The sequence below is a fragment of the Dromaius novaehollandiae genome, chromosome 2 (genome assembly GCF_036370855.1).
Source record: "Dromaius novaehollandiae isolate bDroNov1 chromosome 2, bDroNov1.hap1, whole genome shotgun sequence".
In the NCBI taxonomy this organism is placed as follows: domain Eukaryota; kingdom Metazoa; phylum Chordata; class Aves; order Casuariiformes; family Dromaiidae; genus Dromaius; species Dromaius novaehollandiae.
Window position 1 is genome coordinate 144,445,681 of NC_088099.1, and position 16,084 is coordinate 144,461,764.

The 16,084-nt window shown below is 36.3% G+C and overlaps 1 protein-coding gene across 9 annotated transcripts in view; it reads right to left on the reverse strand.

The window, feature by feature from the left end:
• Nucleotides 1-16,084, reverse strand: part of VPS13B (vacuolar protein sorting 13 homolog B) — a 483,999-nt gene that overhangs the window by 218,700 nt on the left and 249,215 nt on the right. For all 9 annotated transcript variants that reach the window (XR_010388020.1, XR_010388021.1, XM_064507672.1 and 6 more), the window contains 3 exons: nt 15,112-15,346; nt 6,968-7,188; nt 1,932-2,138 (listed from right to left, as the gene is read on the reverse strand). Coding sequence is in view for 7 of the 9 variants with exons in the window: in XM_064507672.1 (XP_064363742.1) it covers nt 1,932-2,138; nt 6,968-7,188; nt 15,112-15,346 (663 nt within the window). In the remaining 2 variants the exon portion in view is untranslated. The remainder of the gene's footprint in view (nt 1-1,931; nt 2,139-6,967; nt 7,189-15,111; nt 15,347-16,084) is intronic.

Consider the following 16,084-nt stretch of genomic DNA (forward strand, 5'->3'; position numbering starts at 1 on the left):
AATTCTAGTGTTGTCCTTTGTTGGCTAACTCACCAAACTTCATTTAGATCTATATTGCCGAAATAATCTTGGTAACACACGGATTAAAACAATTACTGAATCAGTTTCAAGTAAGGCTCTAAGTACAGCATGTACTCTAAATACTGCTGTCTATATAGATGGTCAAAAACAAATTCCTACTTATAAAGTTGGTGGTTTCTGATTTTAATAAGAAAGGAATTTGAGGCCAGTAGGTGAAAAAAATACTGGTTTGGGGGCCATACTGTCTTCTTACTGTTGTTACTTATCTTCAAATTTTGTACCTGTGGCTAGATTTTTCACAACAGAGATTGCACAAACATAAAGAAATACACTAAAACCCAGGCAAGTCAAATAATTTAGAAATGTGTATTTTAGTGAAACGACTTAACAGTTGAAACTCTATCTCAAATACCTTTTAAAAATTTTCACTTCTCTCTCTCTCTCTCTGCACGCGTGCGAGTGCGTGTGTGTGTGTGTGTTTACACGTACGCGCATGATGAAAGTAAGCAATGGCAAGCACCAATTCAGTCTCTCCAAAACCTAGAATTAATACAACTGCACGTAGGGTTAAAGCAATTCTGGCCAAAACGTTGAACTATGTAATTGCAGCCAGAGTTCCCAGTGCTCCATATTTGCCTGTGTCCCTGACCTGCTCTACCGCATGCTCCCAAGTCACCAGGCTTGTCTGGAGAATGAAAACGAGTCTCCTTGGAGCCATCTCCCCACATTCTCATTGCTTTATGTTAAGACTCAAGCATTGCATACATACAAAACAGTGTTGGTATAGCCTCATCTTATGCATTTACTGCTCTCTCCTGGAGCATGAGGAAGGCCAACTAATTAATCTAACTGATTAATCTAACTAGGAAGGTTGACAGGGACACTAAGAAAATCACAAATACGAGGCCTGCCCAGTTGCAAGCCTCCTGTGGCCACACATGCTACTACATCAGCCACCTGGTGCCACCTGGCTAACAACACCCAGAGATGAAGTTCAACGCTGCCTTCCTGCTGATAGAGAACCAGGACTCTTTCAGCAGTATGGTGAAGAAGCAGAACTCCTTCCCATGCCTTAAAATAATATTTTACAGTTTTAGGCACATGTAGAGATTAAGATCAGTTACTAGTTTGCTCCAGTCAGTTATACAGTGCTGCAAATTACAGAAGCAGAAATACATAAAACCAAGTAGTCAATCTTCCTCATACTGGAAGCTGTAAACCAAAATCCTCATGTGACCGAGTTGCAAAAAATTCCTGAGACTCTGGAGAGCTGGGAGAGGTGGAGGCCCAGAGCTACAGAAGTGGTTCAGAGACGGAGCATGATGATGGCAGGATGGAGCCGGGGGGGGGAGGGGCGTGCAACTGGGTGACCCCCAGTGCCGGCCTTGGGACATCCACTGGCCCTGTACCTCTCTCAGCTTGCCAATACAGACTACACACACAGCAGCTCCAGACAGCACGGGCGTCCTACTGACTGGCTCCACATGACTGGCTGACCACCAAAGCTACTTTGGATGACTCACAAGCCACAAGCAGCACAAGTGCCACAGGCACTTCAAAACCACCAGTTACTACTCTTTCTTATAATTCTGGACTTGAAAAATGCCTTATACTGCTGGACTTGAAAACACTAGCTAAAATTTTCTTACAGGAGTTAATATTCATTTGTTTCTAAGAGGAATGATCCAAACAAATAATAAACATAGGAGCAATACTACAATCCTTTTCTTTTTCTCCTTCCCCTTTTCCCCCAAACCGAGTAATGAAACATCCGTCATTAGGTGATCATGAGCAAAGCTACTTTGTATAGGGACACTACTACTCTTTCTTAATCCTTTTGATTCTTACTTGACTACACACCACATCTTGTAGGTCAGTATTCACATAACACATCTTTTAAGAAAGCCTACCTCTGTAGTGGTCCCAATGTCAGCAGACGGGCTGTACGTGCTGGTATCTGGTGGAGCTGTACCAACACTACTTTTAATTGGAGAGCTAGGAGGAACAGGTCCTGTCATGGGTTCAGTATAGACAGAAGATTGATAAAGAATTCCTTTCTTCTGAATTTTATTCCAAACTTTACTTGCGATCTCTGCCAGTTCATACAGAAGCTGCACCTAAAAGAAATGTTTTTTTTTAAGATGAAGTTTTCCATAATAACATGAAGGAAAATCATCAAAATCAAAGTTCTCCACTGAGACCTAAAATTACAGCAGAACTGAAAGTCTCACAATTTTTGATGTTCTGATAAGTAACTACTTAGCAATTAATTTAATTAACACGTTACACTATAGTGATTTTGATCAGAAATCTGTGTTTCTCTAAATATATAGTATGTAGTTCATAAAAATATAACCAATAACCTCGTCATGTAAAACTTTTACTAACACATTTTAACAGTAAAAAAATCTAATTTCTGTTACATTTCATATGTATGGATATTACCCTTTCTACTAAAATCCTAGAAAAAGGAAAATATGTAAAAATAAACATTATAAAATATTAAGAATGTAAAAATTACTCAATTTTAATAGTAGTAAAATAGTGATCTCATGCAGCATATGTAAGTCTTCTATGTAGTAGAAAGAATATTCACTATCAAACTCAATAGTCTCCTGGGATATGTCATACCAATATTCAGAAAACATACTGTTTAACTTGCACATTGTTTGACTCAGTTCTAAGATATTTACACAAGCTTTTGTAAATAAGCATTAATCATGGAATTTGTATGACAACATATTGCCATATACTGTATAAAACAAGCTCAGGGAAAACTGCAAACAATATATAAGCAGTTCCACAGCTGGATACCATACCCAACTTGCCATTATAAAAAATGGAAATTCTCATATTTATAAGAACTTTAAGCCTCAGGACACATCTACTCTCTGAAGCTGGCTTCTTATGTGGGCAGAACAGATGCAGAAAAACACTGTTGTCAATCTACATTTGATATAAAACAGTACTTGATTTTGTGCGTGAGAATGTGTGATGAAGTCTCAAAGAACATGCCACAGTCCTTTCTTAAGAGGTGAAGTGCCGGAATTTTATAAAAACCTTCTTAATTCATCTTGGATTTTCTTTTGAAGTTTCAAGGCTTACACTGAGTAGGTCATACACTCTTTTGACAGAATTTTTTCTTAAAGGAGATGAACTTCTCAGTATTTTTTTGTCTTCATGCATGGAGTAATCTACAGACAAACATTACTGCTAGTTCTTTCACTTACAGCAAAAACTTATTTTAGTTACACTTTAAAAAGGGTTTGTGTCTGTAGTGCAGTGGCAGGCTTTAAATTATTAATTACAAACTTCCAGGTTTTCCTGACTTTCTTTCATGTAACTCAGGAAGAGCAACTAATAATGTCCATCTGATTGATTGAGTAGTATAACATTAATTGGTGCTGACACTTTGCTGGCAAAACAATCTCTAGAAAATTAATAGAATACAGGCACATATCCAAATCAGATGCTTGCAACCTCCCCTCCATCAAAATATTTATTGGTCAAGACTAAAGGCTAATTTAAGCTATGCTTGTCCTAAGGAAACAACGTTTCCAAAAATTGAATTATGCCAGGGTTCATAAAGGCACAAAGTAACATGAATGAAGAAATGATGCAACTTCTGTGTTTACATGCATGCTCATACACAAGCTAGAGAGGTTTATCCCTTAATAATCCCCGACTGAAGAATTTGGACCTAAATGAGATAGCAAGTCATAGTCATTAAAGTTAGTAATTATTTATGTTTTCATTTTTTTTTAATTCCTCAAGCCAGAATCTTTGCAGCCACTCTGAAAGAGTTGCTATTTCAGACAGCGATATCCATCTCTCTGAACAATACCAGCAACCAGACAGCCAATTAGTATTAACCTAATAGTGTACCCTTCTCCGAAATTAGACACAAAACAATAAGGAGAACGTTCACTAAGAAAAAATACACACTTTACTAGAGGGAGATGATTTTCATGGAGACATGTTAAAGAGCAGAAAATACAAAAGAAATCCAGCAAAACCTCCTAAAAACAAAAGCGAGACACATGTTTAGGTGTAAATAACCTTCAAAATCTTCAAATAGGAGCTGAAGCTGTATCTTTGTTTTTTTTTTTAACATATATCATTGCATTTCAGTGGTTATTAATCATTAAAATGAAAGGATTTCTATTTATCATGCTGGTTACATTTTTTCAGGTGAGTAGTCTTAATGTTCTGAAAATCTATTCCTGATCATATCAGAAGAGCTAACATAAGTGGAAGGTCTCTTTTTTAGAATTATTTTTGAGCATAACAGTAAATATATGATCATTATTTTTAGTACTCTCTATTCAAAAGAAAAAAAAATGCCTAAGAAAATATGAACAATGCTGCCGCTATTTGTTATGAAAGTTTTCCGTCTCAACACTGCTTCCACTTCCTCCCCAGCAAAACCACACATAACTCAGTAAGATCTCGCTGCTCACTTGGCAAAATCTGTCCTTTACAGTAAAAAAGTAAAATCAATATGCTACAGTATTTTGTATTCAAAAATAACGTTACCACAAAATTGAGAACAATACAATAAAAGGTGAAATCCTGACAATTTTGCATACTGAAAGTATCTACTGACTTTAGAGGGGTAGGGCCATCAGAACATGGTGTCATATTAAATCATGATAGCTACATAATGAAATACTTCACCTTTGTTATCATTTAACAAATTCACTAAGTATCACCTAATTTAAAGCTGTCATCTATAGACAAAATACAGTCTGTCATTCTAAAGAATCAAATTTCATAGTTACTCTATTGTGAATTTATAAATATCAGATGCTGTTTATGTAATTGTATTTTCCATCTTCTGTTCTTGAACATCTGGTAAAAAAAATAAAAGGCTCTTTCTTTTTTTCCTTTTGCTTCAGCAAAGTAGGGAGAAAGGACAACTCCAGAAGCTTGCTAACTCAAATAATTTGTCTTTATCTTTTTGGTCATTATAATACTTCAGTAATTGAGTAACATCACAGTATACATGAGGATCCTTTAAGAGAAAATTTTGGTCTGATATTCCACTGTGTAAATTCATTGTAACATCTGAATATACTCAGTATTTTGATTCACATGGAGCTTTCAATCTGAATTTTTTAGTGAAAATATTTTCTTACATCTTTACAAATTGCAAAACAAACTATTTGATCGCACTTTGTTTGGAAAGCGCCAAAAGAGCAATTTAGTTATTGTTTTTCCTTTTAATCCTGCAATTCAAATTCAGATAAAGCTTCCATTTAAAAGAATAATTCCATTTGGCTTATAAATTAATAATATCAATGCATCACATGTATTAACCATGATTAATATTTTTGGACTTTAAAAAAAAATCAGAGTTGATCAGACTAGTTGCTGGAATTTTGCTGAAAGTGTACCAATCAAATGTAACAAACTATTTCCCTAAATGAGTATCTAAGAAATATTTACTAATTCTGTGAGTAGCTGCAATATCAATATGACTTCTTTACAGTTCTAAGAAAATCAATATAGAATAAGGCAGGACTCCACAGGCTGTGAAATTCTAACACATGAATCTATTGAAAACTATGGAAATGCCACAAGGTTACAAAGTGAAGCTTTCAGAAGTCTTAAAATGTAAACAGTAAAATTGTCAGCAAAATCATAATTCTGCCATTTCCTACTTGCACACTGAATAACACAACAACCACCTTTTACATGTGCAAGTACCCCAGTAATGCAGATTTACAAGCCTGAGTAGACCTTGTTGAGGCTGCTTAATTTTAAATTTTGTCACGTCCAGCGTGTAATCTCACGCTATCCAACCCTCTTACTACAGAGTTTGAGCGCGTTTACTACAGAAGGCAATGACATATAGAAAATGAGTCAAAACTAACTTGGATGGAGGGCACTGAATGGGCAGGAGACACACACTGATGATAAAATAAATTCACAGTTTAAAACACTTGTTTCATTCATAGAACATGGAATAAGGCAAGGAAAAATAATATGCGACTGAGAAATATAATGTAATGAGTATGCATAAGGGACAACATTAAACTTAGAGCAGCCACCTTAGCTTTAGTATTCACAGACTTAGGCCACAGGTCCATAAATCTTAATAAACATGATGCATTGTTTATGAGATAAAAGATATATTATTTTGTGTTCTTCTCTTTTCTTCCTATTAAATGAAGAAATAAACAGTCCATTTTGTCTGTAAAGTCCTCAGATGAATCTTACATATGGCTAACACTTCGGAGCAGACAGCATATGAATGCTGTGCCTTATTCAGACCTAAGCAGGTCTGTAATTCCCAAGAACAAGAGTGCTGTTTCCAACACCACTATTGCTCATATGTTGCAATTGTCATGAAAGTATTATTTAAGTTACAGCAAACATACTCAAGAGTTTGCAAAGAAAACCTACCATGTTGGACTAAAGCAAACTTGATCCAACTCAGAAAAATACATAGCGCAGTCTTAGAAAACCTAGCAAGCTTTTTGCCTTTTAATAAACACATATGAGATGATAACTTTTATTTATACACATCTGGTTTTTTTCTTACTAAATTACCATTGTATGCCTGAAAAATATTTTATGTTTGAAGAAATATTTGTTCTGTGAGAATATGATAAAAAATTGCATTAAACCATTCCAGTATATGAATCCACAGGAACAGCAGAACAGTACTATAGCATTTAACAGTACATCTGCAATTCATTTCATTCCATCAGCCAAAAGATGCATTTATACTGTAGCTATTACATTTTGAGAAGAGTTTAAATTACAAAACTTGAGAGAGCTTCAAAGCAAATCTTAATCTAAGCACCTTGATCTTGATGGCCCAGTTAAAAAAAAATTAAGATGTTTAATAGAAGAGAACCTCTTCAACAAAATGCAGAACAATTGTACTTAAATCAAGTTATTTTTAATTTCCTTTCATAAATCAATTAAATGTACCAACCTGGGGGTTCGAGCATTTTATTTCAAGGGACTCAAGGTCGACATGGAGGCAGACGACAAATGAGTGTCTGGATTCTGGCCCTGAAGCAAGCAGTTTCTGTGAAGTAACGGCTAAAGTAGAAGTACAGCCCATTGGTTCCACTAAATTTAGTGTCATTTGTTGTCCAAGAAGAGTATATATACTGAAATGATGCAGACTGATTGTCCAAGGAAAGGCATCACCTAATCATTAAAAAGAGGGAAAACAGTTAAATTCCATAATAAATACTAGGTCATAATTTTTTTCAGAACTCAGTAAAGGCCTTATCCTAAACCCAAGGCATATGCCTTCCACAGCCATTAAATTATTCCCAAACTCTCAAAAATATCCTTCAACTATCAATTCCATTCTATACCTGGAAATCTAAAAAATAGCAATAATTTTTTTCAGTTTCTTAAAAATTGAAATCCTTTGGGAACTTTAACTTCACATTGTGAACAAATGTGTCCAATGTAGCATTAAAAGAGCATATTTTTTGCTTTAGTTGATTTTCAGAAACACTGAATTCAACATATGCTTGGCAAACATTTTTTACTGTCTTAGATCTATTTGACCAAGAAATCTGAACTTACCACCTTTCCTCAAACTGAAGAGTATCCTATCCTGAAACACTCCCCACTTAAATCAGCTTATGGGTGGCAGAGACACTTCCTTACAATAGATACTCTATAGTCTATACATTTTTTTCATGTTTTAATACTAAAAGAGAGAATTATCTTTCTTCCGAAAACTAACAGTTTGCACCTCAACAGAATAGTGCCTTGAGACAAAGCCGATCCCAAAGCACTGCTCAGGTAAGTGAGACCTTGACCACATCTGTCCAGCTCTGATCAGATTAAGCCTGTAGGAGCAATAGATGAAGCTTTTTATGTGATTACTGCTGCCTTCACACTTTGACAATACACTTGGGGTGGGAAACTAGAGGCTGGCAGAAACCATGGTGACAACTGCCAATTTGCCTTAGATATGGAGGAAATCTAGGAGGCTTGCCCAGAGCTACACGACTACAGCAAGGCCACTACACGTAGAGGCCAGGACCTGACATATCAAACAGAGTGGGTGTCCCGTTCACCTTGGTCCATGGCGTTGTTCTACACTGAACTGGAGGAGCAGTGGCCTTGACTGGTGGGTGGGTGCGCGCGCATTGTGGAATAGGAATCTTAGCATAGAAATCAATATCCAGCCACTACAGCCATTCTGCTTAGTCAATACACTGCCTGTCAATACACTGTCTCCCCTTAGTTCCCCTGTAACAGAATGGCGATGCATTTTGTAAAAAGAAATTACTATAAACCTAGGCTGAGCACTCCATTTCCTATTTTGAGAAGAAAGCTACCCGGGAGTTGCGCCTGGAGGCCCGCCCTGGACCATCAAGGATACCCAGCGAGGCAACCAGCAGCATCCTGCAGCATAACAAAACGACTGCAACTTCAGTACAATCTTTTTTCTTTAGATTGTCAATAGATGGGGAAAAAATGGAAAAGTTGCCAAAGCAGGATGAGCTAGACAGAATTATCTGGGTAAGTCTTTAAAAAAGATAACAGAAACTCCTTCTGGTGAGAGAAAACCTTAGACAGCTCGACTAGCCAGAGCTGAAAGGAACCAGCTGTATGACTGAGAAAGCAAACCACGTAAACTGAAGAATCCCACATTTGGTAACTGTGTCCCAAAGAGGCAATTTAGGTCTATAAGAGATTGTGAACCAAAACCCAAAGAATGTGCCACAGGAGTGAAGAAAATGAGGCAGTGAAAGATATTTTGGCAACTCTCATTTCACACGAAACATACAAATAGTTTTCCAATACTCTTCAGAAATACAGGAGCATAACAATCATTTAAGAAATTTTCCCCCCAAAGAAAGTCTTCATTATTCTGTTTATCAGATTTTCGGCTGAGGAAGTTGGGCCCTTTTGTCCTGTTCGGATGAAGGGGAGTCTGTGGCCAGCACGTGAACTTGGAGGCCACAGAAGAGTGGCCTGGAATCTGCCCCATTCCAGAGGGCCATGAAAGTGGCTGGATGCAGTCTCGGATCCAAAGCCAGCAGCCTGGTGAGCATCCACGAACCCCAACCAGGGCTGAAAGGTTCTTCGTCTTTGTACAGAGAACATTCATTTGGGAGAACAGAAAGAGAGAGGCTCTCTCTCCTATATCAAAACTCAAAGATTGCTTGGTTTGAGGTCTTACTTTTCACAACTTCGGGGCCGGAGCCATGGTGATAGGCAGAGTCGCATGTTGAAACCCCAAAAGTGCAGGAGCCAGTCTTGAGTAATAGGGCAGAAGATGACAGAGAAGTACCCATGCACACCAGGATGGGCCCTAAGAGTCTTAAAGAGCAATAAGGAACCTGAACTAGTGTGTTTAAGAAATGTATGGAGAGTCCCAGTGTGTATTTGCTGCCTGGTGTGGCATGCTGTCAACAGCGTGTCCTGTTAAGAAATCACATCACTGAGAAATAGCACAAATTAACTGTTAACTGTGATTAACTGTTCAAAAGGAATTTTTACAAAGCTTTTGAAACTAAAATAAAGCTGGATCCAAACATCTTTTTACCATATTATTTTAGTAAAAGTTTTATTGTTTCTTCCACAGGTGGCGCCAGCAGTAAGTGTATACAGTCAGGAGTATATATCAGGAAAGTTTGTCTCTCATCCTAATAAAGGACTGAAAAATTCTGTAGTTTGTTTTGAAGCTATTACAAACTGAAGAACTCAGCTCAGCCAAAGTAACTTGAAAATATTTTGGAAATATTTCAGATTAGATATTTAAAAGCAGTTAGCAAACTGTATTTTTTCCAAGTTCAGCCAGCCAAGAAATACAAGGTATTAATTGTAATAGATGGAAAAAATTCAAATGCGAAGTCAACCCTAATGACATGTTTCTAATTACTACACATGATCTTTGCTTTTCTCTGTGATCACAGCAGTAAATTAACATTGGTTATATTTCAGGGATTAAAAAGAATCTCCAGAGAGAATACTGAATATTAGCTATACTATGCTGTATATATTATCTACCTTAAAAGTCAAACACACCCAATTTTATCAATGTATAGAAACCGCAGAGTGCTGAACAGTGTAGTAAATACATCACAAATTTGCAACTAAAAAAATCCCCCTTACTGTCATCATCTACCTCTTTTTCAGCTCCGTGCACGCTATGTGATCAGTCAGATACTACACTGGAACTGTCCACCTTATAAACACTTGTTTTGGGGTTGTAATTCTGATTGCTTTACATTTAAAAAGAAAAAAAATTACTTACCTGCATTCATTTGCAGATTGGTTTTATGCAACTACTTAATTCAAACGGTCTAAACATCAAAAGCAATACTGTTTAAAGCACATTTACTTCAAACCTCATTTATTAGTAGGTAAGAAGGAAAAACCAGCACCAAACTTGGCAGACGTTTTCTCAGCATGTCTAATGTTCCCCCCCATGTATACTATTGCTTTGTTATTTAATTTCTGACTTTTTAAGCTGAAATATGAGTAACACTAACATTGTCTTCAACAGAACCAGAACTCAGCCACATCTTTTACAGGCAAGAGCACAGAAGATACCCGTGAAACAAGGTTAATTGCTGACTGACAGCTTTCATAAATCCTTAGTTTTCATTCCTCCTCACTGCTGATTCAAAAAACTTGGAAATCCGTTAATTAAGATACTTCAACTGTTTCTATGACTTAAATTTATAAATGACATTTTCAGATCTTTGGCAGTTGACTGACTCAATCACCAGACCATTCTCAAAGAACAGGCATTTATCATGCATCCAATATTTGCTATAATTTGGCAAGACTCCTTTTCTACGGAGAATTTGAGTTATTTTTGCTATACGCATAATTAAAAGCTTTTGCCATGGACAAGCACTTTCTCTGGCAATTACCTGATGTACTTATAATACTGATGATTTTCTTGCTGTTTCTTAACGAGAGGTAATGTTCATTTTAAGCTTTTCCACATTTATGAGATAAGATAGTGATAAATGTGTTTAAGTTACTAATGATTTTGTTATACGTTTGCTCTCATTTTTATATGACACTTCTCTCTTTTTTAAAAACCACACTGCAGAAGTGGCAGTCATACAAATGTTGTATAAAATGTTGGCAGTTGTACAAACTATGAATTTTGTTTGTTTAAAATTAGTAATGGCAGGAGAGAAATCGTGAAAGCTTTATCGCACGAACGATCTGGGATCTCTTCCCAGGTCTGCTAAATGTATCCTATGTAATCTTCGAAAAGCATCTTGATTACTTTGTCTTCATTGCCCTTTCTGCATCTACACTGCAGGGTCTTTACATGGAATTTCCAGTTCCCTCTCTTTCCCACGTGATATGCAAGATTTAAAAGAAAAAGATACTGTAATAATTACTTATTAGGTCAATGTTGTACTTCTTCCCAGTCTCGCAACAGGGGAGCCGTTACATGGCTGCATATCCTAGGTGCGTCCAGTGTAAAGTACTGAGAGGTTTGACCAAGTCCAGAGCTCACTTTGGCAGATGGGATTCAGTTCCAGGGATTTCAGATGTAAGCACAGGCACAGATGCTTTGCTAGCTTGAGTGCAGCTATCAGGGAGCTCACAGGAGCTCAGTATTAACACGCTGTTTAAGCGGACTCTTCACCGCTATTCAGATACTGAAGAATATCACTAAAACGTGAGAACTAATTTTATAGAGTCGTTACCCATAACAGATAACGTATGTTAAGCTAAATATAATAACTACCATGTTTTACAGAAGGTGACATTGAATAAATACTGAAATAGTAGAGTTTTTGAATGTCAAAGTTTCCTACTTTGCTTGCCAATTGCCTTAATTTTCATTTTCAGTTACACAAATTATTTTTCATCTATTATACTGAATTACTTTTTCTTTTAATCTAGGAAAAGATAACAACTAAGAATGACTAATTACCAGTTCTCTGCTTTAACCATGAACTAAATCACTGCCCTTTTTGCAGTGATTTTTGCAGATCTATTATATTTTAGTAGTTAATGGCCAATACATTTCATTACAGTGAATTCCGCACTAGAGGCCCTAATTTTCTATTTCCTCAGAAGTCACTTGACAATTTGTTAAGTTAAACCCAAGCTACAAAACATCTGAGAGATTAAATGATTTGTTGTATTTTACAAACAAAAGCTATCTATCAGGGGTTGCCCTCACATTTAAATATTTGGCATAAAGTGATCTGCATGATTGTCAGTATACTGTCATCCACATGAAAATGTGAATATGATATCTAGCAATTTCAGCAACAATTTTAAGATATTTTGAACATCTGATTTGCTAATGTATCTTACTGTGTCCAGCCAACACTCTAAAACCAATGTTCTCATAAAGATGGCTTCGCAAAAGTTACCAGTATGCACCCAGCAAGGAACCGTTTTATCTGAACCAGTTAAAGATTAAAAGGAAGAAATGGACTGAAGCAAGGGGAACAGAGTGCCAAACAGCAGCTAGTTTAAAAATAAGTGGAAGCCAGGAAGAGGTTCTAAATTAGAATGAATAATAATGAAAAACCCTAAGTAAAGGAAGAGTTTCTAACTATTTAATTTCTTCAGTGTGTTCTGCCTCACTGGTAATAACTGGATCTAGAATTTTCTCGTATGGTTGATCTGACCTATCAAGATAATACTTAATGTAATTTAATACATTTTTACAAACTTAGTGGTATTTGTAGTTCAACAGAACACCTCATTCTTTACCTATTTCTTTCATAAGCTACTTAGTATGCTTGTGCTAAATTATGTTTCTGAATAGAAGTACTGTACTTAAAATGTTCTTTAAAGCATTTCAAAAAAGAAATATAACAGAGCTCTCAAAACAAATGGAAAGACTTGATTGTGGGATGTCGTATAAGCTATTTTTACAGTATGTTGACATCTGAAGGTCAATAAGTCTTTGTGAGAAGGCTGCAATATCCCCAAATGACAGTATGACTATGCTCCTCTTTTCTTCTCCTTTATTTTTTCAAGTAATAAGAAAAATATATGAATGAACATACAGCTTTCTTAAAAGTAACTACATGTCCCTGTAAACAAGCCTTTTGCTCAGATTTTTGTTTTTAATAAAGAACTAATGATCCAAAAAGTATTTTTCAGGAAAAGCAAGCTTGGATAAATATCATTTCTCAGAGAAGGTAACATGTTTTAGGAATGACGCTATGTCCCTGAAGTCGTGTTCAAACATAGAATGCAAATCAGAGACTCTCACAATAGAAGTGTATAAAAATTATTCACCTCTACATGGGAAGAAACAAAGAAGGTGACTTAAAAGCTTTGAAAAAACTGGCTTAATAGTCTTGTTTAAGGGGGAGTTTTGGCATGAGAGAAGGCAACGGCTCCATTAGAGAATCAAAAATATGAAGATTGTGAGAACTTCTGTTTGGCATTATTCCCAGAGCACAAAGCCACACACAAATAGATTCCTTACAACAGGCTTTATCCCAAACAGAGCGAGTCTCTTCTCTCCCTAGGATCTTTCTTTCAAATCTGGGTTTGACAAAATTCAACTGACTTTTTACTTTCATAAATGATTTAAGGTACATCATCAGTTTAAAACGAACAAAAGACAACTGTGGATAAATTATTTACCTTTTATCTATCATGATGATTAGCAAATTAGATCATTCCCACTAGAATTAATTAGGGAAAACACCTATACTTTTTTTTTTTTTTTTCTCCAGTTGCTGGCATTTAGCACACCTCTAACAAGACTTTCAGTGTTAAAAACTATGATTTTGTTTCTGTTGCTGTGGCTAAGGCAGGAAGGAAGAGAACAATCCAGTAAGTTGCAGAACAAAAGGAGGTAGAATATGCTGTTATAAACCCATAAAAATTTGAGATGGCAGGAGCAGGAGTAGCTCTTAAAAATGCTTCTGACTTCATTTTTCATAAAACATTCTCTATAACTGGTTAAATTTCAACAGTGTATATGCCTAAAAAAATTTTGCCAGAAAATGCTGTCACAAAAGCAGCATAACATGTGCATTTCCCTCTCCACCTTAGTACAAACATACAAAACAGCAATAAATCCTCCTGAATAACATTTTTTCAAGAATACGATAAGGAAAGAACTGTACACTGACATTTGCATGAAATTTTAAACTTGGTTATGATGCTAGATCTCATGGATGCCATTAAAATAAACCCAAAGACCAACACTTATGATTGTTAGGGATATTTGCCTTACTTATTTTCAATAAACAGCTTTTTGTATGAGTATCAATAGAACAAGATTTTTACATCAGTACTCCTTCAAACTAGTGCTGCAAAAGCACTTCCCCAGCCTGTTACTTTGATCACTTCACATCTTCTAACAGCACTATTTTTTATCATCTTAAACATAAGCAGCTTGTCTCCACTTGCGAGGGCTTTTTCAGCTTACCCCTCCTTTCAGATCATTTCTCAATCAGTAGCAGAATGTTAAAAGTTGATCCTTCCCTCAGACTGGTCCACAAATCAAACCTCTATCTATTAGCTTTTCAAATAAGCAGTAGTATACTTTTTCTCATCCTTGCCCTTGCATGAGAGCCCCTCGTAATGTAAAATGTTCCCAATTTTTTTCTTCAAATCTCTACAATAACCTTGATGCAATGCCTAAAAAAACCCAAAGAGAACACACGACTGCTGCTTATCATCATGATCAATGAAGTTTTCTTGTGATAGTCTGCTATAGGTATGAATTTCTCTTCTTGTCTTACATTTAATGTTACCTCCAAGATTGCTTTTTTGCTGGCAAAGGTGGTGTAGGATGTTTCTCCCAACCTGCCTCCATTTGGTCATGCAGTTCACAACTCACTGGCCCTTCCTGTGGTGTCAACCCAACTTGGCTACAAAAACAATCTGGGCAAGAATTGTACTTCTGATTTATTTTTGGCATCACCAAAGAAGGAAAACATATCACAAAACTACTGCTAGCTCTTTGATCTCTTTGGGTGGCAAGTATTGTCACTAGTATTCCTAGCCCTCAATAAGACATAATATACAGCTAAAAAAGCACCAAAACATGAAATGTTAGCAAAATAAAACAAAAAAATAATTTTCCTCATGGTTCTAAATGGAAATTAAAGAGTAAAGCTATTCAAATTCATCATACTCTACCTTCTTCAAGAATGGGTCTCAGCACAACGAATGGGATTTCTTGTAACGGTTCCATATGTTTGTGTCCGGCACTCATAATCTTTATCTGAGGCAAGCAGACAACGAGTGTGCCAGGCATACTGGCCTGCCCATGGTACCAGCTTCGGACAGTCCCAGGAATGTCACCTGATACAATAGTACTTGGGGAAGGCAGGCTGTCATTCGGAATGAATACACAACAAGACTGCACTTCAAGCTGTAAAACAAAGCCAAGAAACACATTACCATTTCTTCTCAGCATGGCATATTCATGTTCATACCAAATCTCAAATTACACATCCACCATAGTTAATTTGAAACGATCTTAGTTTTTATGCAAATTAAAAGGAAAGATGACACAAAATGTTAGCAAATATTTATATTTTGGTAAGTTATGACTATGGGAGGGGTGGGAAGAAAGTGTCATTTTGGTCTGTAAATCTAATGAGAAAGGTGTTGCCATGTAAACTGAACATATATCTACCTCTCAACAGCTTTTTATAGGAAACATGATTGAGCTAGAAAATGTTCTCACAAAAAAGGTGAGAAAATCCTCCTCTTTTTGCAGTTCATTAGCTTTTGTTAGCACTACCTAAGGCTCTAGAGCTAACCAACATTTTCTATGCTGTTACTTTCTATAAAGACTTATTTCAGGGAGAGTTCTGTCTTTACATTGTAGTCAACGGTAATGAATATGTACAAAAAGGCTAATCATCAGATAATCTAGGAAGAATACAAGCTTAAGTGGAAAACTGACTTTCATTAAAAAAAACGGATAGATACATACACGCATCCTCCTCCCAAACACGCGTAATAGAAAGAGAAATGAATAAAGGTCATGCAGTTTATAAAGTTTTGTCCTGTTTTCACTGCAAACCAGCAGTAGGACATGCAATTTCATATGAAATGTCACTTTTTTGTTCTTTATTTTCAAACTCTGCTGTTACCTTGGAAC